The following is a 27,912-nucleotide window of genomic DNA, read 5'->3' as shown; positions in this document are numbered from 1 at the left end:
TGGTTCTGCTTGGTCAATAGGTGACGCCCATTGCCGGGGAAAATGTGAAAATGCCATAACTGATGAACCAAATGGCTTGAAATTTTGTAAGCTGTGTCTTAGTCCAGAGTAAGGTGTGTCTCAGTTCAAAAAACATGACCGCCATCCGCCCCTCGAATTTCAGCACTCATATGACAGACTTACTGGGGTCCTATATTTTTGGTCTGGGTCTCTATTCCTATGTACTACTGCTAACCCTGTACTAACACACAAAATTGGGTGGGAATCTGCCAGTAGGGGGTAGTAACAGTAATACAAACCTTCAAGTTTTTTCAACAAGGTTATTTCTCAGTCTGTTTGAAATAGTCTCATGAGCTTTGTACAAAAAGATTTGCCTTAGTAACCCACAATGTCCACCGTGTATTTCCGCCATTTTTAATTTTATGAAAATTCTTTAAAATCTATCTCACATTTTGTAATCCACAAAATTCTTCAAAATTATGCAGCTTACCCAGAATGAAGATTTTGACCTCTTTTAAATAAAAAAACATAAAGGTAACTCAGAAACTTCCCTCACTGAATGCAAGTGAATGTCACTTGACCCTGCCACGACCCAGCTCGTTGGCCGTGACAAGGAGGAGAGACCAAACGTCAGAATCAAGTATAACAAAAGATATTTATTAACTAAGGTAAATAATACTTACAAAAAGTAATGATGAAGTGTGTACATCAGTCATCAGTGGGGTGAGTGAGGGGATGCATGTATAGTATGAATGAGGGATGTTGTAAGGTGCGAAAACAAAATGCCACAAAAGGTTAACCAGACTAAACAGAAGTGTCCGCATGGAGAGATGTCTCTAGGGGAATGAGGAGCGCATGTTCTTATAGCCAACCGGCCAGGTGTAGGCAGTTAACCTGACAAGCTGTTCCGCCCGCCCACAACTGTCCTGCAGAAGGAAACAGACACAGAACAGGAAGGAGCCCGAGCAGCCCGTCGAACCCCCCCCCCCCCCCCCCCCCCCATAAAAAGGGGCCCATAAGGGACCCTAAACCATCCCCTACACAACCACAAAAGGACGCATACAAACACAGATAGCCCCCAAGTATAAAAACCATGAACAACATCAAATAAACGCGAATACTCAACTCCAGTGCCAAGCCGCCAGTCTTCCACCGGTCCACGCAACCTCAGCCGTCCTCCAACTCACCCCAACCTCAGCAACCAAGGCGCCTAGGAAGCGATTTAAGAGGAAAGGAGAGAAGAGGACGGAAGAGCGCGAAGGCGGGACAGACAGATCGGACAGACACAAGTCAAGGAAAAGGTGCAAAACGTGGATAGCGTGCGCTTAAGGGAGCGCACAAGACAGCGCGTCAGCCACCACATTTTCACTTCCCTTAATGTGGCGAACATGAAGGTGAGAGGCCTGCAGAAACAAACACCAACACATTATCCGTTGGTTGGAACAATGCATAGACTTCAGAAAAGTCAGGGGGTTGTGGTCGGAGTAGACAACGAGAGGAACAACACCACACCCCACATACACCTCAAAGTGCTGAAGCAGTGCGAGCGCTTCTTTTTTTCTCTTTCTCCAGTCCCTGTCCAGTTCAGTGCAGTTGTGTTTAATATGGAGCTGCTGGAGGACCTGGGCGAACAGGTGTGAAGTAAAATTAAATCCCTGATCGCTTTGAATGACCTTGGGAATGCCAAACCAGGAAATGAACTGAGTCAAAGCCTTTAACACAGACTTGGTTGTAATGGACCGGAGAGGAAAGGCAACTGGAAACCGGGAAGTCTGACACATCACAGTAAACAAGTACATACAGCCAGTCTTTGAGCGAGGCAGCGGGCCAACACTATCAATGATCAGGTATTCAAATGGCTGGCTAATTGCAGGAATAGGAAACAGGTACAGGTTTTAGTTTCTGGTTGGGTTTTCCAGTTAACTGGCAGGTGGGTCAATGACAAATGGTTTTCAGAATTTAAAAAAATAAACGTACACTAAAATGAATTTAAAACCTATTTTTAAGTCCACATGAATTTTCTTTATGTAATCACAGTTGTTTCATTATATACAAAATATCTGAAATGCATTTTTATGCTAGATGGATGTTTTTACTCCCCTAAAAAACCATGCCTATATTTAAATTAATACATTTTCTATGCATTTACAACTACTGGAATAAGCAAACTATCTGAGTTTGGAGAGGCTTAAATACATGTAACTTAAATTTTGTTTAATATAATTTTTTTAAGCATGGTACATTTTTAGCCATTCACTAAGTAAATGCTATTTTGTATGATCGTCAACAATTATTTCCTGTAGGGAGAGACAAACTTGTCACAAAACTTGCAAAAGCTATTTGTATCCCTTGTAAACAAGCTCAGTATTTAATGTTTTGATATAGCATTGCAATAGCATTGTGAATTAATGAATATAAAACTAAAAACTTTGGTTACCCCACATGACCGTGACGGTTACCCCAACTGATATTATAGTTAAATTCAGATATTATGGCCTGATATTTATTTAGAATTGAATCACATTTGTTCTGCTGGTAATGTAAGAATAATATAGTAAGAACACTTAGACATTTCTAAACTTAAATAACTTAAATCTTCTGCAGTGGCATACTGGCAGGCAGATTTAGAAGGCATGCATACATAACACAACCAAGTCTAATGTCTAGCGATTGTGTCATGAAGGATATTCAAGCAATCACAACAATCAGAATAAAATATTAATTTAATTACAGATTTTTATATAAAACACATAACCAATACTGCATTCAACATTCAACCAATACTTTTTTTTTGGCGTTTGACAGCTGGGTTATTGGCTGACCAACAATCTTCCCCTCCGTCTTCTGTCTTTGGTAACTATAAAGAAAACCAGCTGATTATTCCACAGACATTCCACAGAGATTTGAGTAAGACAAATCTACAAAAAACAAAACGGAAGTGGGCAAGGCCCCGGGAGGTTGAGCGCCAATCAAATGGTAAATGGACTGCATTTATATAGCGCTTTTATCCAAAGCGCTTTACAATTGATGCCTCTCATTCGCCAGAGCAGTTAGGGGTTAGGTGTCTTGCTCAAGGACACTTTCGAAATGCCCAGGGTGGGGTTTGAACCGGCAACCCTCCGACTGCCAGACAATCGGTCTTACCTCCTGAGCTATGTCGCCCCTAAAATGGAGTGTGAAAAGTTAATCTGTTCTTCCTTGCCCCATGACAAACCTACCCTGAAAGTTTGTGGTGTTACGCAAATCCACTCGGAAGTTATGCAACTTTTTGTGATGTGCCACGCCCACTGTTACACCCCCTTTTGGCCAATCGCGGTGACAAGTTAATCAGCTCTTCCCTGCCCCGTGACCAAGCTTTCCACTAAGTTTCATGATGTTATGGGATTCAGTTTGGAAGTTATGTGCCTTTTTGTGATTACTTGACAAAGGCATCTGTAAAAATGTATAAAATTGCACTAAAATAGATTTATTTAATATATGTTTTATATAAAGTAAATACAATTTAATGAACATCATGAAAAACATCAAATATCATGTCTTTGGTCAGCTGGTGTAACTGTTGTCAATGTGGTGTAACTGGAAATTCTGGTTACACTAATTGATGTTTTATGATTACACCAACTGATTTCTCATCCTTGATTCAAATTTAACAGGCATGTTTTAGGCCACCTATATTAACTGACGACCTTGACATCAAGTCCATACTATCACGGTTTACTATAAATATAACATTTTAAAACTATTTTATTTTCACAGTTTTCCAGGGGTCATACCATGTGACACAGAAAAGTTTCCCCCATCAAACCAGTGCTCAAAAAGGTGTAATTATTCAATATTTATAAGAGACTTACTAACCTTTCTGCATGTCAAATGAGTCCTTGGGGGGGGGGGTCTTTGTGATGTCAAATGCTGTCACATGGGTTCCTCAATGTCACATGATTTAAAATGGCTTCTTGATATAGGTTACACCAACTGATATTGGGTGAAATCCATTTTTTGGACAAAAGTGTTTTAAGTAATGGAATCATTTGAAAATATAACTACAGTACCACATCTTTTTATATCATAACAGACCCATATAAAATTAAGCCAAAATATTTAATTAATAGTTTTATTGTAGTTTTAGATATTTTTATGGCATTTTTGTTGTGTGAATTTAGGTTCGGACAGGTTACACCGACTGACATTTAACCCTTAAAAATGCTAAAACTCAAAAAAATTTTAAATTTTCAACATTAATAGATGTTATTAAATAGAGGAGATAGAGAAGAGGTATTTCATATAATGTTATCATACATTTAATGTTTATTAATGAAAATATTGGATTTGGACACAAAAAACACACGTCACGCCATTGACCCAGGTATGACATGTTTTGATATAAGCGGATACATCACGCTTTAATCTAGGCCAAAAGAAATGTCTCAAAATACGGTCATAAGTTTTTTTTCACGCCCAGATGACCAGCAAGGTTATCATGAGAGGTTTTTAACCACAGATTACGATATTTAGTAGGCACTACAACTTGACAGATAGACTCCCACAAAACATTCGCGGTGAGGGATCCAGCTTCTCATCAACATATTGTCGTGGAGAAAGTGAGCAACGTGGGCAACGTTTTTTAACTCCTCAACAGGTACAACTAAGTCAAACAAATCTTTAAGAGTGGAGTCTGCCCCCCCTGCTCCTTAACTAAATCAGGGCAAGGCACAGACAACGGCATTTCAGGTACAGGAAAGGCAAGTTGTTCCCTAACTGTTCCCTTAACAGACGTGGAAACCTCAGATGTAGCTTGGCTCATAGAGCGTGCAACAGCGCATGCAGAAAACACCTGTGGGAAACTGCGTTCTCATCAGGAGATCGCACCGACGATGGGATTGAAGACACTACCAGAGGCGGAGACACATCACGCCAGGCGCGACCACCAGCAAGGTTATTTCCTAAAATAACATCAACGCCATCAACTGGTAATGAAGGATGCACGCCAACCTTAACCTCACCTTGCACCAGATATGACGTCAGCTCCAATCTATGCAAGGGAACCGACAGAACATTCAATCCTATTCCCTGAACCAAAACACAATTGCTCGTGTCTGTCACAGTTGAGAAAGGTAACACTGACTCTAACACAAATGATTCAGAAGCACCAGTGTGTCTCAGGATCTTCACTGGAACCTTCTGATCAGTCCCACCCAAAGACACAAAACCATCAGTGATGAAAGGGGAGTAGTCTGAGTCAGTTAGTGATTTACCATGTATCTGGACCTGAGACTGGGATGGAACTGGACGAGTGCGGGACCGGCGCCGCAAGCGCGGTAGGCTTGGGCTTAGCAGGTGCACTAACTTTACCCTTAGCCCTAAGAACAGGACACTCATTTTTCCAGTGCCCAAACCGTTGACAGTAATTACACGCTTGACTAGGGTCAGCTTTGCCACGGGAGCCATGCTCAAGTCTAGGTGAAGTTGACTCAGCTCACACCTCAAAGTACCTTTGCGGGTGAAACGCAACTCTCTCTGCGCGACCCAAGTCCCCACGTACACGGGGTTCCACTACTCTTGTGGGTTAACACGTATTCGTCGGCCAAAACCTCAACCTCAGATACAGTCTTAACTTTTTGTTCATTTACATAGGCAGCAATGCGATCAGGAATAGTATCCTTAAATTGTTCTAGCCGTATCAAATTACAGAGCCCCTCGAAGGTTATAACAGCAGAGGCTGAACACCAGCGATTAAAGTGTGACAATATTTCATGTGCAAACTCCACATATGTCTACTTATCAGATTTTTTGCAACATTCTAAAACGTTGGCGATAAGCTTCAGGAACCCGTTTGTAGGCTTGTAAAACAGCCGTTTTCACTTTAGCATAACTCTCACTATCAGCTACACTGAGAGACGAAGAATATGCTTCTTGGGCTTTCCCAGTCAGCACACACTATAACATTAAAGCTCGATCAGAGTCAGGCCAGCTTCTGGCATCCGTAATGCGTTCGAACAATGAAAAGAATGTTTCAGGTTCTTTCTCGTTGAATTTAGGCAACAATCGCAAATTTACAACGATATCAAATGAAGCCGGAGCACGACCAAAAGAGGAGCGACCCGAAGGAGACTCAGGATAACAATCAAACAGGCTCTCCCTTGACAGCTTCCCATCTCTGACCAACTGTAGTTGCTCTTGCTGCAACTTAAGTTTAGCATACTCCAATTCCTGTTTTAACTATAATTCTTTTAAGTGCTTGATCCAATCATGCTCTAACTGTAACATTAGCAATTCTTTTTGCTGTTCAAAAGTTAGGCAAGGCACAGCAGGCCGAATCAAGACTGGAGCTGGGCTAGAGGAAGGCGAGTCCTCCGCAGAGGCTGCCAGTATCCCTGACTCAATCAAACTAGCCCTTAAAATAGATCTAACAGTGTTCTTTAATCTTTTGTCACTAATGTCAATTTCATAGTGGTCCGTTATTCTCAATAGTTGGTCCTTTGCGTAACCAGCCAGAAGTTCTTCAGATGGAGCTCGAATAAACTCACCTACGTTTGATGCCATATTTTTTATTATGCAAATACAAACTACAAAGACAAAATGAAGGGTGTCCCGCTCTCCCCTCTACTGAGCACACCAAACCAGTACAACCAGATGCAAACGCTGATCCACAAAGCACACCAGGAGAGAGACAGGATAGAAAAGAAGCTGCCCCAAACTATGCTAATCTCAACCGTAGTCTTCGAGTGGCTTTGTGGTGGGTACTCATGCACTGGATACCGCTGGCTCAGTCAACGCAACCAGCCACTGATGACCCTCCGAACCACGGACGTGCTCCCGAGGCAAATGCTCTGACCACAGTCACCAAACAAAAAAAACAAACAGTTAACCCCACGCTCAGCGTGCCCTAAAGGGACACGTTGCTTCACCTAATCGGTGCAAACTCTCTCACTGCTGCACCAAGGAAACAACGCTTATCTCCTTGGCTTGATGTCCCAGCAGCCAGCAGAGCAGAACATCCTGTCTGAGCGAGGACTGAAAACAGTTTTTTTTCTCTCTCCAGCGCGACACTTAAAACTGGACAATCAATTCCCAAACCAAACAAGTTACGCCCCAAATGCTGCTTAGAGGTCAGCGCAACAAAGCCACTAAGGCATCATACAAATTACCAAACCAAAAGAGGGCACAAACAAACCACAGTGAACGTCTTATATCACTGAAACCAAATTTTATTTTCGGATATAAATCTCCCCACAAATTTAGCGCTAACATACCATCCTGAAAAGGGTAGCCAAACAAATAGCACCCACATGCTACTTCCGTCTTTCCCAAATTCCAATGTCACCTCACGTGACCCACCTGACTGTCACGTGATCCACCAGGACAAAGAGAAGTAAAGCCCAAAAGCGCTACTACTACAAACAGCCTTCAAACTGATAAAGGGGATTAAACATTAACAATAATCCCGGACGAGCCCCCATTTGTCACAACCCAGCTTGTTGGCAGTGACGAGGGGGGACCAAACGTCAGAATCAAGTATAACAAAAGATATTTATTAACTAAGGTAATCATTTCTTTTTGTATGTATTATTTAAGTGTGTACATCAGTAATCAGTGGGGTGAGTGAGGGGATGCATGAGGGATGTTGTAAGGTGCGAAAACAAAATGCCACAAAAGGTTAACAAGTCTAAACAGAAGTGTCATGGAGAGAGGTCTCTGGGGGAATGAGGAGCGCATGTTCTTATAGCCAACCGGCCAGGTGTAGGCAGTTAACCTGATGAGCTGTTCGGCCTGCCCACAACTGTCCTGCAGAAGGAAGCAGACACAGAACAGGAAGGAGCCCAAGCAGACCATCACAACCCGTAAATGCCGATTCAACACCAAGTAAATTTTACATTTGAAAACAAAAAATACGTGCAAAAAATGCGTGTGGATATTTGAAAAATAATTTGATTTTTCTATACAAAGTGCGAGGTATTTGTGCAAAAGGGAAAACATGTATTCACCAATATGTATGCATTTGTACAAATTAGTGAACATTCATTTCATTAGCAAACATTCACAGATATGTATTTGTGGATAGTAAAACACAATTGTAATGTCTTATTTATGGATCATCATATGCACATCTGTTAATAATATTGAGACTAATATCTCCATAATATCAGATGTATGTCTTGATTGTTTTCATACACAAGGTCTTATTCCATGTTGTGATCAACGTACTTTGCATTGTAGGGAGCTGAAGCCAGGAGAAGTCGTCACATGGAAGTAATGGATTCTGACGGAGAACTATGATATTTATTAATTTTCCTTTTGATATACCATTTTGTTCAAAGAATGTTTGTTAGAATAGATGGCCTTGTATGTCTCTAAAAACAAGTTACTGTCAATCTAATAAATGTAATTCTTTTGGTGACTTGAGAGTCTTTTGTTCCTCATTTTGTGTGAAATGTTTGCATGAACAACAAAGGTTCATTCCTGCATCTGCATTCTCTAAATGTTGTAAATCATTTTTTATTACAATGTACTAATAATGCATTCTTTAGCTGTGTACAGAATTTGCAGTTGTAGAAACTGAGTTTTAATAATTGAATCAATCTTGACGAGCATAGTACAGAAAAAATAATTTGGACTCGTAGTTATACAACATATCTATTGCAGTGATGTGCTAATAATCATAAAATATGGTTTTACTCACAAGCAATGATTGAGAGTACAATTCAAACAATGCACAAGTGATTTTGAATGAAAATTATTTAAGATCTAGAAATTCCTCATTCCTCCCAAATACTTATTTCTGTTTTTCATCAAACCTTTGTTGATGACTTACTGCAGTTGAACCCTCAAGTGTCGACCATGTTCTCAACAACAAGAAATCTGTAATATTGAATTACTTTGCTTTTGTTTCATGTAGAAACTTTAAATTGCACTGTGAAGCCAAGCCCTCTAGCTACAAGAAGAGCCCACTCCTGTGGCTCACTCTATATTGACAAGCCAATTGGAGGAAAGTTTTTCTCTGACGCAAACTAACCAGAGGTGGAAAATCCGGGTTAAAAAAGTAAAAGTCGTCCCCAGTATTTTGTTCCAATCACTTAGATTTGCTAATTAGCTTAATTCTTTAGCCAGGAGGTAGAACAAATTGGTGAAATCAGGTGGCTGAGTTCATGGGTGGAAGAAACATGTGGCAGGACTTTTTTTCTCCTGGACTTTCCACCTCTGAAAGCAACTTGCTATTCATGATGTACATAAAGGAGATAGGCTATGACCAGCTCCTTTCATCTCTCACAGTCTATATGATCTGTTTGGATCTGCTGAAGGCCATAGCACAAAAAACAAACATTGCTAGGTTTTCTGTTGCAAACAACCACCACAGACGAACCGGGATTCAGGAAACAGGAGGTGGCGACACAAACTGCGCAGAAGAGACGAGCCACACATTTTTCTTTTTTAATCTTTTACTATTTTTTATTTTTTATTTTATTATTCCTTTGGTTCTTTGATTGCAACCAGGAAAATGACTGCCCAGCCAGCACCGGACACTATTTTTGATAGCCATGGTAGCCACAAATTGGAGAAGTTACATCGCTGCCAATAAAATTGTTTGGTTATCAAGGTGAGTTGTGGATTTGTAAGTACATTGATTTACTTACGGTTTGTGAAATGAAAATAATAAATTTGGTCTGTTCATTCATTTTATTTTTTGTGTGGTCTAGGGTTTATTTGAAGGCCTTAGAGGTCTTCTATAGGTCTGTAATATTTCACTGTGAAGTTTTGTCATTTGTCCTTCATAGGAATGGCAAACATGGTTCTATGATAAAATAACACACAGGGCACGATTATGCTGAAAAAAAAATGATATGCAACATTTCAGGCCACATATACTTAATTGCAAAAATCTGACGCCACCAAATAACTAGTGACTTAAAGTAGACTGAAGTGCATGGACAAGTGCATCCATAGACAAGTACATTCAAATAGGTTAACCCCTTCTGTTGTGACCTCTTTTTAACACTAGTGTGAAAATGACATACCCAAAATGTCTATAGGCATAATCCTAGTCTGTTCTTTGGGAGTTTGTTTTCCAAAACAAACAGAATTACTCTAAATATTACTGCAACAAAGTAACAGGACACTCAAACAAGGTGGAACTGGGTGCATTTTTCCTCACCTAATGTTTCTCACCTGGAAACCGATGCTTGTGGCTGTGCCTGGTGAATTTATAAACACAGGGCCACAGCCAAAACAATGGACAAAATGGTATGTGGCAGTGTGTTTATGTGGCTCTTAAAATAAGCATATTATTTTGACTACAGTCTCTTTCTGATATTTCTACCAATAGCCTAATATTAAAAATGTTATTAGTAGTAGTAGTATTTCTGTCTTTGCATGATGATGGTGCTGATGATCACATATAAGAAATAAATAGGCCAACATAAATTTTAAAAATGAGAATAGCCATATTTAATTTGCTCTTAAATTATGTTTCAAATGATGCTATAGTGCTGATTAAGGTGAAGTGGTGATGATGATAAACGTAATGTAAAAAAATGACAATTGTATGAATGTAAAATAATACATAAACCCAATTTATCAAGATTTTGTCATTTTTGCATGTTGACCATTTAATCAATCGGTCAATCAATCAATTTTATTTGTATAGCGCTTTTAACAAAGGAGCTTTGTCACAAAGCAGCTTTACAGAGAACCAGCCCCCAAAGAGTAAGCCTAGGGCAACAGTGGCAAGGAAAAACTCCCTGAGTGATAACAGGAAGAAACCTTGAGCAGAACCGGACTCAGAGGGGGAACCCATCTGCCCCGCGGCGGGCAGGCACTGGTTTTCTCAAGGTAAAAAATGAAATTAAATCGTAAAATGGTCATGAGGAAAACCGAGCTAACGGGTTTGATAGTAGCAGAGACTATATACTTTTATTCTGCCGTCTCTCATAGCAATTTAGCTGGACTAGGTAGCTAATGGAAATTTAGGCTACCTTAAAGATCTGTGGCCGGTTGCATAAAACACCTTAAGTGAAATTTCCCTTTAAGTTTTCCCTTAAATGTCCCTTAAACTTAAGGGTTTTTTATGCAACACCCTTAAGTGTTATTTAAGGGTTTCCTTAAGTGAAATGATGAAAACCCTTAAGATTTCCCTTAAGTATTGCATTTTCCCTTAAGTAATCCCTTAAAATCCGTTAAGTGTTGCATAAAACACCTTAACGACGATTTCCCTTAGTTTAATTTAAGGTTAGCAACACATTGCCTTAAGTTAAAAAAAACTGAAAAAAAGGCAGCCATTTTTGAGCCATTGGAGGAGGAAAATGTGCCTCGACAAATTTTTAGAGACAGGGACAACCCACTTGACCATATCTATGACGGTGCCGCTTAAACAGAACCGTGCAATTTCCATCTCGCACTGAACAAGAAGTCATCAAGAGGGATTTTTTTTAGGCAGCATGGCTTTCCACGTATCTGTGGCATTATTGACTGCACGCACATCAGGATTCAGGCACCCCGATGCGCGTGCCATCAATAACGCAAATTTGGGTTTCTTTGTTTACTGTCGATTTCAAAATTTGGTTCGCTAATAATAATAATAGGTAACTAGTTAGACTATGTTAGTTATTTTACTATTTAACTCGTTAAAATTGCCGTTAGAGATGCAGTAGCTTGTGAATCCGTTTAACTTATAACCTCCTCAACAAGGGACAGCCAGCCATCTCCATGGTAACGTGGGGATTTCCCTGTTTTTACCTTAAGGCGATACGCCAATAGAGGGTATGCACATGACGTCACAGTAAGCGGAAGTCACTGCGGTTACACCCACTGAGTGGCAGAAAGACTACTGAGTGGCAGCGTTAGCGTTCAGCTTGACTGCTGCGAAAACACAAAAAACACATCTAAAATGGGAAAGAGCTGTTGTGCGATTGACCGTACAAATAGATTCAACAAGAAATCGGAGCTATCTTTTTACAGACTGCTGAAAGCTAAAGAAAAGAGAAGTAAATGGATTGCTGCAATCGCAGAAACAACTGTAATCCAGGCACCAAAACGTGGATTTGCGGTTGTCATTCTGTGTCAGGTATGTTGGATTTTTGGGTAAAATCATACCTTAAGTTATGTACTGTCTTGACTACTCATCAATTAAATATTTAGCATCTTTCATTTATATTCTGTGTAACTAAATTTTTTGTCAGCATTTAATTAAAAAACATCCATGATGATGAGCCTTGTGTTCTTCAAACAAAGGGCGGATGGTTAGATAGTGTTAGCTAGCCGAGCACATAAATTAAGGTATGATTTTACCCAAAAATCCAACATACCTAACACAAAATAACAACCGCAAATCCACGTTTCGGTGCCTGGATTCGAGTTGTTTCTGAGAATTGCAGTGATGCATTTGCTTCTCTTTTCTTCAGCTTTCGTCAGTCTATAAAAAGATAGCTCCGATTTCTTGTTCAATGTCCATGGACCACTGGTTCTTTGGTAAGTTGTAAGGATCACTGTCGAGTCCAACTGCCTTTAATTTAAGCAGATAATCGTTTGTTTTACTCCTGGTTTTGCAGTTTCCTCTACTAAAGGCAGCCATGTCGCAACATGTTTTGCCACTCAGTCTGACTGAGGGGGCCTATTCGGGTGGGAAAGTGACGTCATTGCATACCCTCTATTTACAGTAAAATACTTAGTGGCAATCTCAAAGATTTTCATTAAAATAAATGTTTAAGTCACTATATAACGCTGAATTAGGTAACACAATGGTTATTGAACTTATTATTATATAAATTAATATTGTTATTATTATAATTTATGATTAAAGAACTGGGCGTCTATGGCTACATTTCTGGGAAAGAATCACAAGCGGCGCACAGTTAGTGACGCATTTTCCATCACCCATCAGTGGTTGGTCCGCCAGAGAGGGTAGGCGGAGATAACGCAACAGGCTCGCTCTTCAACTCTCTTGTGAGTGTGAGCGGCGTACGGTTATTTTCCGGTGTCTACTAGTGTTGTGGAACCCTAAAAAGTTTTTGCGTAACATGATAGTTCATATTATTTGTTGATGTAGATTTCGTATTACATTTGATGACAATGTAACGTTACTAAATTAGTTATTTGCACAGCTAACGCTAGCTACCAGACCATGTCAAGAAAGGCAACATTAGTTTAGACAACCTTGTGCACAGTCAGTAGCCATCTCTCTACGGAATAGGATTAGGGCCACGTGAAATTTATTTTTTGAGTTCTGACTTTAAAGTCAGAATTCTGACTCATAACCATGCTTACATTTCAGAACCCTCACCAAATTGGTAAAGGAGAAGCCGTGGAACTGGGATCTGTACCTCAGTGCAGCTATGTTTGGCTTGCGAACGAAGGTACAGATCACTACAAAGTATTCTACTTTGTAGTGACCTGATGTTGGGCAGAGAGCAGATATCTGTGCGAGGTCCCAGAGACCTTTAGGGTGAGTACCCTTCTACATTTCCTTTTAGATTTCTTTTGCTAACTTGTATCTAACAGGACTTTCTTTTCATTCAAGGTACCTGACAACATAGAGGATATTGTGGCAGGGGAAGTACTTTCTCAGGGTTTAAAGCTACAAGAGAACATTTAAAAAATTGTTTCAGAAAATGTGGCTAGGGCCAATGATAAAGATAAAAAGAGAAGGGCAGAACAAGTGGGTGAGGTTTTTAAAGAGGGTGACTGTGGTGTGGGGATGGCTGGTTTAAGCAGCCACACCTGCCCTGGGTCAAGCTAATTAGACCTGGCCAATTGGATAATTGGTTAAGAATGAGATAATTGGCCAGGCTAATTGGACCCAGGAACAGGAGTGGCTGCACCTGTGCGCAGTGAGGTAATCAGTGCGCACAGGTTAAATCTGCCATCCCCACCCACACAAGGAGCCTCTCTGTCATGACAGTGTTTTAGATCTGCTCACTTTGACTGTAACATCTTGCCAAACCCTTGTAAATAAATCTGGACTGTTGGAACATCATCTCCCTGTGTCTCGGTGCTGGAGGGCCCCTAGGAAAGCCACTTCGGTGGCCTGCGGCAGGCGTGTTTGCCACAGTGACCTTGTATTATTGGAAAATATGAAAAGTAAAAAAATTAAAGGGGACAAGCTGGCAGATGACAGACTGGGTCCTTACAGAATTCTAAGGCTAGAGGGAAAAAGTGCTGATCTGCAGGCAGACCAAAGAATCATCCGGCAGATAAGCACAGATCATCTCAGCAAATTCATATCATGTGATAGTATGATTCCTTATAAATTACATACTGGCCCATCCAACACCACAGAAGACATTTCCCCTGCACCCTCGCCATGTTCATCCTGTTCAACCAAATCTGCCCCACCCTCGCCATGTGTTCCTCTGATTGAAGAATCAAACCCACCCTCCCCATGTGTTTCTGCCACCCCCTGCCAGTCATCAATCCCTCCAGCCTCTCCTGAACCACTAAATCTTGCAATGTGTGGTGACTGTAAGTATATTTGCCTTGTTGAAATGTCCATTTAAACTTCCACATCTGACCTTTTTTTTCCTGTAGTGATAGATGAAATTTGGGCAGGGAGAAAAAGGTAATCTGCAGCAAAGTTGGACCATATAAACTCTTCACTCATGATTTAATGAGTACTGCACCAGGAGAAGACTTTGTTGATGAGGTATATTCTTGCCTGCTACTAACCAAAATTTAGTGCTTTGGTTCATTACCAATGTTAAAAATAATTTGCTTATATCCAGGTACTGAATGCCTACCTATCACTAAAGATGAAGCAGAAAACAAAAACTGCTTTCTTGATTGACTGCTTTGCCATGACTGCAATTTGGCAGGGAAAATCAAAGTGTCTGAAAAATGAAAATCTTGCTCAGTTTTCACTTCACATCTTTTCACTTAGATGTTAATGCACTAGACATTTATTGGGTAACATTTTATTTTTCAGCTTGAACCAGACAAATTAGATCTTCTCATTGGTGCAGTAAATGAAAACCACCACTGGACGTTAGTGGTAAGGCTTAACACTGCATGCCATGAAATTATAGTAAATATTTTGATTGTCAAAAACCTATATTGTCTTGGCAGGCAATGTATCCACAGCAGAGAAGGGCAGTGTATCTAGACCCATTCGGGGCTCAGCCAGAAGCAATTGAGAAATGCAAAAATGTGACCAGGTAAGATTAATTGTAATACAACATCTGTTGACTTAAATGTTGTTAGGAGTTAATCTGACCACTGGATTTCTCCAGGGCATTTATAAGGACAAAAATAAATATATCACGCTGAACATGTGGAACTCTGCCCCATCCCAAGCAAGAAGATTGCAACTCATGTGGAGTGTTTGTCTGAAAAGTAAGTATAGGTCATTTGCAAATGTAAACCACTCTAAATGAATACTACCTGAAACTATACTTCTAGTTTGCAGAGTGCCTCTTGTCAGGCAGTGAGATTGTATTTGAAGTGGACGCAGGAATGAGAGCCATCCGCAGAGACATAGCATCCACTCTGCTGAGCTGCACTGGTATGAGTATGCATAACTTTGGCTAATCTAAGATCAGTTCTTCCCAGTGTCACACATTCATTCCATTTTTCTTAGATGACTTGACAGACCTGTGTGTGGCGTGTGACGATATCACCAGCAGATATGCAAGAAATGCTAAATTGGATGAATGGGTTTGTAATTTTTTTTTTTCTACACTTGAATTTGTATGTCCTATACATCTGCCATTACCTGCATCCACACTATCAAAGGGCTATATTAAAAATGAGCATTTTCTTCCAGATTGAGTGCACCAGGGAGGACTGTGGACGCTGGTACCATTTGGACTGTGTGGGGAGGCCTCAAGTGGAGGGGGAATGTTTTGCTTGCAGTGATGACTTATTTATTTATTTATTACCTACAAATGTGAATTTGTGGTGGACTTAATAAATATATTGACTTCCCATTATGTTGTAATTTTATTTTGCATTTAGACTGTAGTGGTTTCAGTGCCTAGGTGTTATCAGGGTTCCCCCTGAATTGATGTATTTGTGCTGGGGTGTCTTTCATGAAATGATGCTACTTGAAACTGGCTGAAGGAAACTTTGACAAGTGGACCCAACAAAGGTTTATAAGCACAGTAATATAACCAACTTAAAGTACTTGGTTCATTTTGAACCATAATCCAGTTAGATTTATACTTTAACTTTGCAGCTTTTTGTACATCAAGTAGGCAGGCTATACTCAAGTACAGAAAATGATCGTAAAATACTCAGCTAGCAGTAAACCACTAGTGCTCTGTGGATGTATCAGTTACTTTAGACTTAACTGAAAAGTGGGCCAATTTAGTGCCAAAGTCAGACTATTTGGGCTATATTTAAATTTGACATGCAACTTATAGTTTTATTTATTTTTTGGTAAGGGGGTGCAGGCATTTACGGTTTCGAACGCTCCGCGCTATGACTGCATTATTAATATAAATAGACTGAGCGGGCGATTAAATTTAATGCATGGTAGGTTTCATGTAAGTGCTAATTTTAATCTGGTAGTTAGACAGCTATGTAGTGACGGCGCAGATTTGTTTCTCTTAAATATGGTATTTCTCCGTAACACTGTTCTATGCTAGCGGTAATCTCTGTCAAAGAATGTGCACAAGTCAGATATTCTTCACGGTAAAGTGAAATTTTCGGACAGCGCTTCCGATACGGTTTGTGTCGAAAGTGCCGTGACGAAAACAGCCAAACCACATCTGTCCAAAAGGTAAACAAGTCATGCAGTTTTCACCATAGACATTATATCCAGCTGTATAAATGGATACAATGTAAAATGCTATGTAAAAAGTTGTGTAAGTCGCTCTGGATAAGAGCGTCTGCTAAATGCCTGTAATGTAATGTAATGTAATATACGGTTTTCACGGTCGAGGAAAATTTTACGACAACGTTGCGTTAGCTAGCTAGCTAGCTAATGTAATTAACATAATCTAATGTCAGCTAACAATTAGAAAAAATGCTAGCTAACGCTACCGACTGGTACCGACCTCGCAAACCATCTCTCGAGTGCAACGCTACCTTGTTGCAACGTAGCTAACTAAAGGCCAGTTCAGATCAATGATTCGCAACGAGACTGGATGCAACCTGCAAAATTCCAAGACGTCTTATTGTTAACGTTCTAAAACTGCACTTGGCGATTTGACAAGGTGGGTCTTTTGAGACCACAGGGCAGGCAACGGCTCTGCTACTAACCAGTTCACACCGCTGCAATTTTCTCTGCAACATTCTAAAACAGTTTCGTCTCGTTGCGAATTATTGATCTGAACTGGCCTTAATGTTACCATTATTTACATTACCATGAAGTTTATCAATATATTATAATGATCGGAATAAAGCCGTCTTTACACAGAGCATTAACCTCGGTATAGGTGGAGCAGAGCTGGGTCTGATTTCTGTGTAAAGATGTCAAGCCGGAGAAAACTAAATAAAAAAAATACGTCAGTATGGATTAGCGTTGTTATTATTTCATTACGCTTCCTCATATGTTCCTTCAGCCTTGATGCCCTTTTTTGATGAAATCTCTTTGTTTTTGTTTTATTCTTCTTGTTCTGATTGCTAATTTAACACTCAGCTGAGCTTTATTCTCGAACAGTTTAGCTAGCAAAACCAGAAACACCAGGGGTAACATTTTGCAAGGCAGTTGTTTCAAAAAATGTCACACAACAATCATTCACGAGAATTTTGAAGGACAACGTGGGGGCCACTGAACTGATGGAGAAAAAATGAGGACCGCTAGCCAAACGTGTGCTCTGTATTCCAATCCACATCCACACCATCGGAGAGAATATTCTCAAAGGCTGGCTTCATTGTTGGCAAAACCTGAAGTTCACTTCTCCCACGTAACGTGGACAAACTTGTGTTCCTCTCCCACATGTCAAGGTTGAAGAACACTGCATAACTTGGGAAAGTAAGACCACCCCCGTTAAATCATTCATTTTATAGGCCTATTATTTATTTTGTTGTGTAGGAAAAGCCCGAATACAAACATTTGCCTTTTCATCTTAAATAATTATAGGCTAATCCTAATTTGTGTTTAATTTGATTATTTAGCCTATTTAGGCTCTTTCACGTTTAGATTTATTAGTTATTTTTTAGGCTGTGTTAAAAGGGAAATAGCCTACATAAATAGTCAGAATATTCTTTTGAAGACGAGAGGTCAGTTATTAGTTCAAAGCAGGCCCAGGTGTTACGCTCGATGTATGCACCGATGGGCCTGGGGGCCCTAGTGGTGAACTCACACTGTAAGCACCCAGGGGCCTGGGGGCCCTAGTGGTGAACTCGCACTGTAAGCACCCAGGGGCCTGGGGGCCCTAGTGGTCAGCTCATGCTTTAAGCGCGGAGGGGCCCAGGGACCCTCACACTGTAGGTGCCGAGAGGCCCAGGGACCCTAGCGGTCAGATCACGCTTTAAGCCCCAGGGGCCTAGAGGCCCTAGTGGTCAGCTCACTCTTTAAACGCCAAGGGGCCTGGGTGCCCTCACACTGTAAGCGCAGAGGGGTCTGGGGGCAGTAGTGGTGAGCTCACATTTTAAACACCAAGGGGCCCGGGGGCCCTCACATTGTAAGCGCTGAAGGGTCTGGGGAGCCCTAGTGGTTAGCTCATGATATAAGCACCCAGGGGCCTAGCGGTCAGTTTGCGCTGTGCGCACTGAGGGCCCTGGCGTTCAACTTCTTTCGAAAGTCTTGGGCCACACACCGCGCGCAGCTTGAGGCTTGGAGGCCCCCTGGCAGTCCGAGGCCCCGGGGCACTGGCCCGGTCCATAATTCAGCCATGCTGAGCACTGATATCAACGTTAGCAAACTGTCAAATGTTAAATACTGTTCTAGTGTGCTTGCTAGCTAGCTAGCTAGCGATCTAGTAAACTAAACCACTGCCAGCAAAGACCCTTATTCAGCACAACACTACAACAAAGTACAGCAACAATGAATTAAAAATGACATTTTAACAAGAATGAGCTAATATTCCTCCTCCACTGTCACAGGCGACTACAAATGCTCCGCAGAATGATATTGGAGTTAAGACATCTCCGTTGTTTATTGTTTATACCGTTGGACAGAAAGAGCGGTTGTCTGACAGTCGGAGGGTTGCCGGTTCGATCCCCCGCCCTGGGCATGTCGAAGTGTCACTGAGCAAGACACCTATCCCCTAATTGCTCCCAATGAGCTGTTTGGTACCTTGCTTTCACCGTTGGTGTGTGAATGGGTGAATTAGAGGCATAAATTGTAAAGCGCTTTGGATAAAAGCACTATATAAATGTAGTCCATTTGCCATTTACCATTTTATTCTGTCCAACCAGTAAATCAGAAATCAGGAAATTCTGATGGAGCGAATGAAATAAAAGTGATTGGCAGATTCAAATGGCGCAGAATGAAGTTGACCAATTTGGGTGGGCACTGCCCACCCCTGCCCACTTCTAGATCCGGCTCTGCTGCGAGCTGGGCTGCTGCTCCTCTTTGAGGATTTAGCCTCCACTCTACAATATATTGAGCAAATGTAAGATGGTCTATTAAAACTGTGCACCCCCTGAATTAAAAAAGGATAAATTAAACATTCTAAAATGTATCTGAAGTATGTATCTTTAATGTATTGTGCACATAATTGTAATTAAAGAAAACAATGTTTTAAAAAGAATGTATACTATTGATGCAAGCTTTTACATAAAATATGTCAAGTTTATTGAGTGTCATTAATGCTGAGAATTGTTTTTACCCACAAAAATAATCGCTCATCCTCCTCCTTTGTCCTCCCTTTCTTCCTCCTTTATCCATCTTTCTTAAACTGTCGAATTGAAACAAAATGAAACGTTATGTATGTGGGAAATATTCAATCCTATTTTAGCTGCTGATCAGCAACCTGCTGATTTTGCTCAAGCAATCAAAGTTGCTGTTAATAATAGCCGGCGTTCGTGGGGGCAGTTTATTCATCTCTCTTTAAAATGTTGCGTAGATGAAATTACATGTTAATGAAATTAGCTACCACTTCCAAACAATCAAAACAATCAACGATATTTTTCTTTCTGTGCCTGTCTATATAAAAGACTGTTCCTCCTGAGTTTTTTTTTTTTCTTCAGATTTTTCTTTTTTTTTTTCTGATTGGTTGAGCGAGTAACTGGCTAGAGAGAACACATGGACTGGAGCATGCGACAAATGGACTGGATTGTCATAGTTATTTGTAAAACCGCCGGTCAGAATTATTTATTTATTTACCAAAGGTGGGTGGACGCCGGTGGAGCAGTCCCTCATTCTTCTCTCTTGTTCTGTAGGTGAGAGTCGAGTGCCTCCCAGCTGCATTGGCTCGGGAACTTCTTGGGTGTTTGGGCTAGGCAGGGGTCTAAAAGGGGACAAACAACGGTTGTACAGTCTTTGGGCCAGAGGTCTCTCCCTTAAACGATTGTCCAGGCGCAGAGCCATTTCAATGAGAGCCTCAAGACTGTCCACCTCCTCTCTGGTTGCCAATTCATCCTGGATGTGTTCTGATAGACCATGCCGAAAAACTGCCATCAGTGCTTCTTGATTCCAGCGACTCTCTGCAGCTAGAGTCCTGAACTGGATAGCATAGTCAGCCACACTGCGGGTGCCTTGTTGTAGGAGAAGGAGCTGGTTGACGGCTTCGCGACCACAGGCTGGGTGATCAAATACCCGCCTGAACTCAGCAGTGAATAACTGATAGCTTGCGCAGATCGGGGACTGCGCAGATCGGGGACTGCTCCTCCCAATTCCCAAACAGCTGTGGCCCAAGCTAGGGCCTTACCTGTGAGCAGGGTGATTATGTAGGCAATCTGGGAACGCTCAGTGGGAAACGAGGAGGGCTGAAGCTGGAAGGTCAATGAGTATTGGATTAGAAAGCCTCGACAGCCACTTGGATTCCCATTGTAATGCTCTGGGGCTGGAAGGTGTGGCTCAACTGTGGGACCTGGGGCTGGGACTGGGCACGTAGGAGAGGGAGGAAGAGGGACAGTAGCTGCATGGATTTGTGATGAAAGATGCTGGATGGTCTTGAGTATTTCACCAAATACCTGGTCATGTCTTGAAACGGCCGCCTCTTGGCGTGCAAGAATATCTTCATGGCGTTGCATCGAAACATCTTGACTGGTCAAAGCCGCCACCAGGTTTTGCAGGACAGGAACCTCGGTGGCATAGTTATCCTCTGCTGGGTTCATTTTTAGGCTCTTTCTGTCAGGACCGGGTCAGGATTCGATCCCCGGTCCTTGTGGTCAGAGTCAAGAGCTCTACCACTGGGCTAGGACTCAAAGACTGATGAACCCAAAAGCAGAGGCAGGCACCAGAAGTCTAGCGAAAAAAGGTTTTTGATTTTCCAAGAACAAAGAACTGGATTCCAAAAAACATGTAAGCAAGGAAGGCCAAAAAATTTCTAAATCCAAAAAACTCATAGAAAAAGAAACTAAACACAAGAGAGTTTTCAAGCACAGCAACAGTCCAACAAAAGAGATCACACGGTAGCACTTACTCAAGGTAGACAGGACAAAGGCTGAGCAAAGACAGCTACAAAACGGGCAACTTAAATATACAGCACAATTAAGACACAGGTGGAACATATTACCACGACACACTCAAAGACAAAAAAAGGAAACCCAAAGTCAACAAAAGGATGAATTACAGTCCAGATCCTGACACATTCTTATTCTACTGAGAGGCATGATACAAAAATTTCCTAACGTAGATGCTTGATTAATGTATTTTTTTATTAGCTAGTGTTATCTGTATTAATTTCTGGACACTGCAGCAGCTTGTGGGACTGCTCCTCTCGATACAATCATAATCGTCATTAGAATGCAGCCCTCTTTGTCAGCTGTAGCGACTGTAGCCTAACGCCGGGCACCCACCGCACGCGTCGCGTAAGCGTCGCGTAAACAGCAGGGCGAAGCAGCACGACGCGACGCGTAGGGTGTCTCCACTGGTTCCGTTTGTGTCGCGCAAAGGCTTGCGTAAAAGCTATATATTCCCAGTAGCTCTCGCAGTCTGCAGTGGGCTTACATCGTGTATTTCACGTTTGTTCAGGACTTTTGATTATGGGTTAAGTGAATACATGGTGAGAGACCTTTTTCATTCTGTTAATTTGGTAATATTTCTTAATATTTTTTTATATGTAAATACGTGAGAAAGTAAACGCTTTAAAGAATTACCATAAACTTAAATCGCAACGTAGCCTGCATAACAATCTAACAACGGTATTAATTTATTTGCTTGGTTAACAAGCGTGCCAACTTTGTGAAGAATATGTAATGATTATAATAATAATAATAATAATAATAATCCATAATCAACCATTGGGAATTCCCGTGTCGTCTTGTTATTCACGTCAAAACATTTATATGATCATATTTAGTAAAATCAGTTCATCGTCAAAAAGATAACAGTTTAAACTTGAAGGGATATGAACACCACAACGTCATGAACACCGGAAGCTTTGAAGTACAAGTGCAAAAAAGGCTTGCTTACAACTTCATTTATAAAATAGGTGCATTTTCATCGGCAAGACCACTAAATAATCTGATTTTTTTAAAGCTCTGTGGATTATCTGATTTTTATTAACAAGCCCTTTTTGAAAGCACGGCGAACGAAGACATCAGAGAAGTCAAATAGGCTGAGCAATGGTTGGTTAAAAACTACCTTCCAACATTCGAGCTAACAAACCGCTGCTCGGTGCATTCACTTCTACGTCATTCAATAGGCTACGATTTTCTGTGGTGTATTTTCAAATTTACCCCACCCCCTCCGCAAAATAAGACAGCGAAACTAAGTTTGCCTTTTCCCCAGGTTCCAGTTATTTATTTATTTATTTTTACAAAACGAAAAGGCTTGTATTTTTTTTTTTTTTGCTGCTTATAAAATATCTGGGAGGTAACTAGGGACACACCCCCAGTAATATAAGGATGAAATATAAATCAGAGCATGTATACCTAGCATTTTAGAGCATATTTCTGTGTATAAACAGGCCACCGTGACGCGCGACAAGCCGAAAAAATAGAACAGAAGCGAAAAACTACGCTTCAGTTCGCTTGTGTCGCGCGAGCTTCGCAGCCGGTACGCGACGCGTTCGCATCTGGTGGAGACGACGTCGCCCGCTGCCGTTGTAATAACAGTACTTCAACTACGCTTCAGTTACGCGCGTAATACGCGCGTAGTGCGCTCGCGGTCGATACGCGTGCGGTGGGTGCCCGGCTTCGTACCGGCTGCGAAGCTCGCGCGACACAAGCGAACTGAAGCGTAGTTTTTCGCTTCTGTTCTATTTTTTCGGCTTGTCGCGCGTCACGGTGGCCTGTTTATACACAGAAATATGCTCTAAAATGCTAGGTATACATGCTCTGATTTATATTTCATCCTTATATTACTGGGGGTGTGTCCCTAGTTACCTCCCAGATATTTTATAAGCAGCTAAAAAAATACAAGCCTTTTCGTTTTGTAAAAATAAAAAAATAAAAAAATAACTGGAACCTGGGGAAAAGGCAAACTTAGTTTCGCTGTCTTATTTTGCGGAGGGGGTGGGGTAAATTTGAAAATACACCACAGAAAGACGTAGCCTATTGAATGACGTAGCAGTGAATGCACCGAGCAGCGGTTTGTTAGCTCGAGTGTTGGAAGGTAGTTTTTAACCAACCATTGCTCAGCCTATTTGACTTCTCCGATGTGTTCGTTCGCCGTGCTTTCAAAAAGGGCTTGTTAATAAAAATCAGATAATCCAGAGAGCTTTAAAAAAATCAGATTATTTAGTGGTTTTGCCGATGAAAATGCACCTATTTTATAAATGAAGTTGTAAGCAAGCCTTTATTGCGCTTGTACTTCAAAGCTTCCGGTGTTCATGGCGTTGTGGTGTTCATATCCCTTCAAGATTAAACTGTTACTGTCTTTTTCATGATGATTTAACTAAATATGATCCTATAAATGTTTTGACGTGAATGACAAGACAACACGGGAATTCCCAATGGTTGATTACGGATTATTTATTATTATTATTATGATCATTACATATTCTTCATGAAATTGGCACGCTTGTTAACCAAGCAAATAAATTAATACAGTTTGAGATTGATTGTTATGCAGGCTACGTTGCGATTTAAGTTTATGGTAATTCTTGAAAGCGTTTACTTTCTCACGTAGGCCTATTTACGAGTTAACGAAATATTACCAAATTAACAAACTGAAAAAGGTCTCTCACCAAAGTATTCACTTAACCCATAATCAACAGTCGTGAACAAACGTGAAATACACGATGTAATCCCACTGCAGACTGCGAGAGCTACTAGGAATATATAGCTATTACGCAAGCCTTTGCGCGACACAAACGGAACCAGTGGAGACACCCTACGCGTCGCGCCGTGCTGCTTCGCCGTGCTGCTTACGCGACGCTTACGCGACGCGTGCGGTGGGTGCCCGGCGTAACTCTCAGTTTTGCTAGCTCACTAAATTCACAAAACCTTAAAAATAAACACTTTCCCTTTCGTTTTCCTGGAAAAAAAATCACCATGTTGTAGTATGGAAATGGAAGTAGTTGAATCACTCAAACATTTTAAATGCCCTAAAAAAATTTTTTTAATTCGCGCTGTTTTGGCGATTTGCCAACAATTTGCGGCCGCGACATCCGACGGGTTTCTCCAAGTCACCATTTTAATCAGATGTATTGTCTACCATTATAACAGCAGCTCTAGATAAAAAAGGGTAGGCACGTAGGCCTACGTAGCTCGACTGGAACTGGTTCCTCTTCGGCTCAAACAAACACTGTTTACTTTCAGATAACGCTACATATTTATAACAATTATTTTTTACTTGTCCGATCAGACACCTGCATAAGGCATTCCACTTGCCCGAAAAGATTCAGGATCCGCCAGTTGTCATCACCAAATGATAGCCTAGTTAACGCCAGCGCTTGAGATGGGCAGAAGCTGTCAAGACTTGTATATGAGTACCGACTCTTTTGATTACCAACATTAATTTATTTTAAACAGTATGCATTTTGAGGAGTAGGCACCGGCACTTATTTTGGTCCAATTCAAACACTGTTTAACACTATGGTATTTTTGTAATATTTGAAGCATCGCTACCTACCTTTTCCTTGTCTTTCGGTCGCTGAAGAAAAAAAAGTGACGCTTTGACAGACAGTGCGACCTTTGCGCACTGCAAATCTTCCGACAACCTCAGAAAGGAGCGAGAAAGGAGCAAGCACAGAGCGCGGGGCCTAGGCTCTTTTTGAAAATAAATATGTGGACGCGACAGTATGGTTTTGAAAGCGCATTTAGGCAGAAATATTTGGGAAGTTTAACGTTTTGAATTTAAGAATTTAATATATAGGCTATGTACTGTAAAAAAATAATAAAATAAAATTTAAAAAATATATATATATTTTTTATTTTATTTTTTTATTTTTTTATTATGGTGGCAAGGCAAAACCTTACCAGCGGAAACGTTGATATATATATATATATATATATATATATATATATATATATATATATATATATATATATCGTCATATCGCCACCTAAAGTACCGGAGTGTGCCGTATCCAGGCAACCGACTGGAGTGGTCGGCGTAGGCATGCATATATAACCACAGCCGTAGATATTGTCTTATATATGTATAAGACAATATCTACGGCTATACATATATAAGACAATATCTACGGCTGTGGTTATACATGCATGTCTACGCCGACCACTCCAATCGGTTGCCTGGATACGGCACACTCCGGTACTTTAGGTGGCGATATGCACGTTGTACATTGGTTAAATCCCGCCATTAACAAAAAGAAGAACATTTGAAATAGCAGTTAGGTAACATAATCGCCAGATAGCTTCTCGGTGTAACGTTATTCATTTTATACTTTGACGGCAAGAAAGTATCCTTGACCTGATGAGTTCATGGTATGCTACTATTATTCTGTGGTGCATATAGTTAGGTAAGTAACCGTGCTAACTAGCAGATAAATTCACCTAGGCTACGTTTCCAAGCTAACCTTAGCTGCTAGCTAGATTCCTGGTTTCCTTGCTAGCTAACGTTATATGTTCAAAAAGCGTATCTTAAAGTTACTTTGGGTACCGCAGAAGCGAGTTTACAAAGGTGGATACGTTTTGTTGTAGATAATTCAATTGGTTTTCTAAATCGTAAGGTCGCATAGTTCAGTAATATAGGTAAGGTAATATGCCGTTCCATGTGATGCTTAGTTTTACTCGCTTTTTACAACGAAACTAGAATTTTGCCGTTTCTTACTCTACGCTGTAAATCGTGCATGTTAGCTCACGGTAGTTAGTAGAAATCATAGATACTTAACGTTAATTTAGGGTAGATATCTAGCTCAGTAATTCTGAAACTGCATGCTGGTATTGTTTCAAGCAGTCTGTTACTCAGTTAAGGTTGCTGAACAAACTTTTTCCTTAGAATTTAAAATTAACGCAGTATAGGTTTGGTTCATTATCATTTGCTTTGTCTTTGAATTTTTCATTTTCTATCAAATGGTTAATTTAAATGGCCAGATGTCTACACTTTCACAATTAAGAGCATATTGATTTACCTCAGTCTATGTTGATCAGTTCAATTTTTAGTTTTTATGTGATTGTTTACAATATAGCACAGTGTGAATGTGGGTCTTTTATTCTTAATGCCATGCGTTGCTCTTTCTGACATAGTGCATCTTAAAATGACAAATAATCCCATAAAACGTGTCAAGTGTCCATTTAAAAAGAACAGCCTGTTAAAATTTTGGGATTGAAATTGTGGTTGGAACAAAAACAAACATATATAGAAGTATGTTTGAGAACCACTAAACTAGCTAGCTGCATTCTAAACGAAAATGTACTAAGTGTATGTCTAGAGTATTAGTTTTTGAGTTTTAATTGAAATAAAACAAAGCTTATTTCATGGGAAAAAAAAGGCTTGTTTACTTCCAGCAGATGTACTGCCAGTACAACAACTTGAAGTGTGTGTGAAGGCGTAAAATGTTAGTGCATGATGGTAATATTTTGAACAGCTGTACTTGTTATTTCAGTGTGAAGCATCAGCCGCAACTTAATTGATGAAAATGACATCCATTATCAAGCTGACTGCCCTCTCCGGTGTGCAGGAAGAATCTGCGCTTTGCTACCTGTTACAGGTGGATGAGTTTCGTTTCTTACTTGACTGCGGTTGGGATGAGAGCTTCTCTCTAGACATCATCGATGCTATAAAAAGGTATTCTTTTTAAAGCTCCTCTTGATTCTTCTCTTTTCTTGTACAAAATGGGGCTTATTGGTTGTAGAGGAGGAAGGTCTGTGTGGACTTGTGTTATCTGTAGGGTTCCCACACATTCTGGGATTTTCCATAGTGCTTGAATATTCTTGCGGCTTAAAAAGTTCCATCCTTACTGCTAAGGATTTTCACTGAGTACGTTAACCTTTTGACAACATGATCATTTGTAATGAGGGTGGTAATAAGATTGGAAGTTGTCTTTGGGGGGGAAATCGTTGCATTTTGCATTTGAAGTACTGTGAGAACCTGTACTTTGTCAGCGCTGATATTTGGTCTCTTGGTACGGTCTCTCAAGGCATGTTCATCAAGTGGATGCAGTCCTCCTCTCCCACCCTGATCCCCTGCACCTTGGAGCTTTGCCGTATGCTGTAGGGAAACTAGGCCTTAACTGCACCATTTATGCCACCATTCCTGTGTACAAGATGGGACAGATGTTCATGTACGACTTGTATCAGGTGAGATGATAGCAGCTGTGTGTGATACTGAAGTCAGGTTCCCATTTCTAAAATTTCTTCCCATCTCTATTGTTCCATAGAAATGTGTTTGTGAAAGCTCAGCTAATACTATAACTGGTAAGGTAACGTTAACACAAATTTTTTTTTTTTGCCGTTCACTTTTTGTTCAACCTCTGCTTTTTGTATTTGAGCCTGAGTTTGTAAGAGAATCATAAATTACACACGCAA

General features: G+C 40.7%; 2 protein-coding genes and 2 long non-coding RNA genes across 7 annotated transcripts in view; 3 read left to right on the top strand and 1 right to left on the bottom strand.

Annotated features, from left to right (window-relative positions):
- Positions 1 to 8,395, top strand: part of LOC118230524 (NADH dehydrogenase [ubiquinone] 1 beta subcomplex subunit 1-like) — a 58,895-nt gene extending 50,500 nt beyond the window's left edge. The window contains exon 3 of the mRNA XM_035423623.1: positions 8,215 to 8,395. Within this exon, the coding sequence (XP_035279514.1) occupies positions 8,215 to 8,251 (37 nt within the window). The 3' untranslated portion in view covers positions 8,252 to 8,395. The remainder of the gene's footprint in view (positions 1 to 8,214) is intronic.
- Positions 637 to 25,390, bottom strand: LOC118230527. Of its 2 annotated transcripts, none has more exons than XR_004765864.1 (4): positions 25,055 to 25,390; positions 20,198 to 20,321; positions 19,701 to 19,769; positions 637 to 2,857 (listed from the first exon to the last, which is right to left on the bottom strand). It is a non-coding gene; the product is annotated as an uncharacterized LOC118230527 (long non-coding RNA). The 2 variants fall into 2 exon arrangements; XR_004765863.1 differs by having other exon boundaries at positions 19,705 to 19,769.
- On the top strand, positions 12,467 to 16,971 carry LOC118230526. Its single transcript, XR_004765862.1, has 3 exons — positions 12,467 to 13,432; positions 14,515 to 15,636; positions 15,746 to 16,971. It is a non-coding gene; the product is annotated as an uncharacterized LOC118230526 (long non-coding RNA).
- A 260-nt stretch (positions 25,391 to 25,650) lies between the features above and the next one.
- The window catches only part of cpsf2 (cleavage and polyadenylation specific factor 2), a 63,114-nt gene continuing 60,852 nt past the window's right edge, over positions 25,651 to 27,912 (top strand). For 2 of the 3 annotated variants that reach the window (XM_035422106.1, XM_035422105.1), the window contains exons 1-3: positions 25,651 to 25,904; positions 26,991 to 27,172; positions 27,525 to 27,684. In XM_035422106.1, the coding sequence (XP_035277997.1) occupies positions 27,018 to 27,172; positions 27,525 to 27,684 (315 nt within the window). In that variant the 5' untranslated portion in view covers positions 25,651 to 25,904; positions 26,991 to 27,017. The remainder of the gene's footprint in view (positions 25,905 to 26,990; positions 27,173 to 27,524; positions 27,685 to 27,912) is intronic. The other variant, XM_035422107.1, reaches the window with a different exon arrangement.

Source organism: Anguilla anguilla, chromosome 6, assembly GCF_013347855.1.
Source record: "Anguilla anguilla isolate fAngAng1 chromosome 6, fAngAng1.pri, whole genome shotgun sequence".
NCBI lineage: Eukaryota > Metazoa > Chordata > Actinopteri > Anguilliformes > Anguillidae > Anguilla > Anguilla anguilla.
Note: the sequence above shows the minus strand (reverse complement) of the source record. Positions and strands in the feature narration are given on the sequence as shown.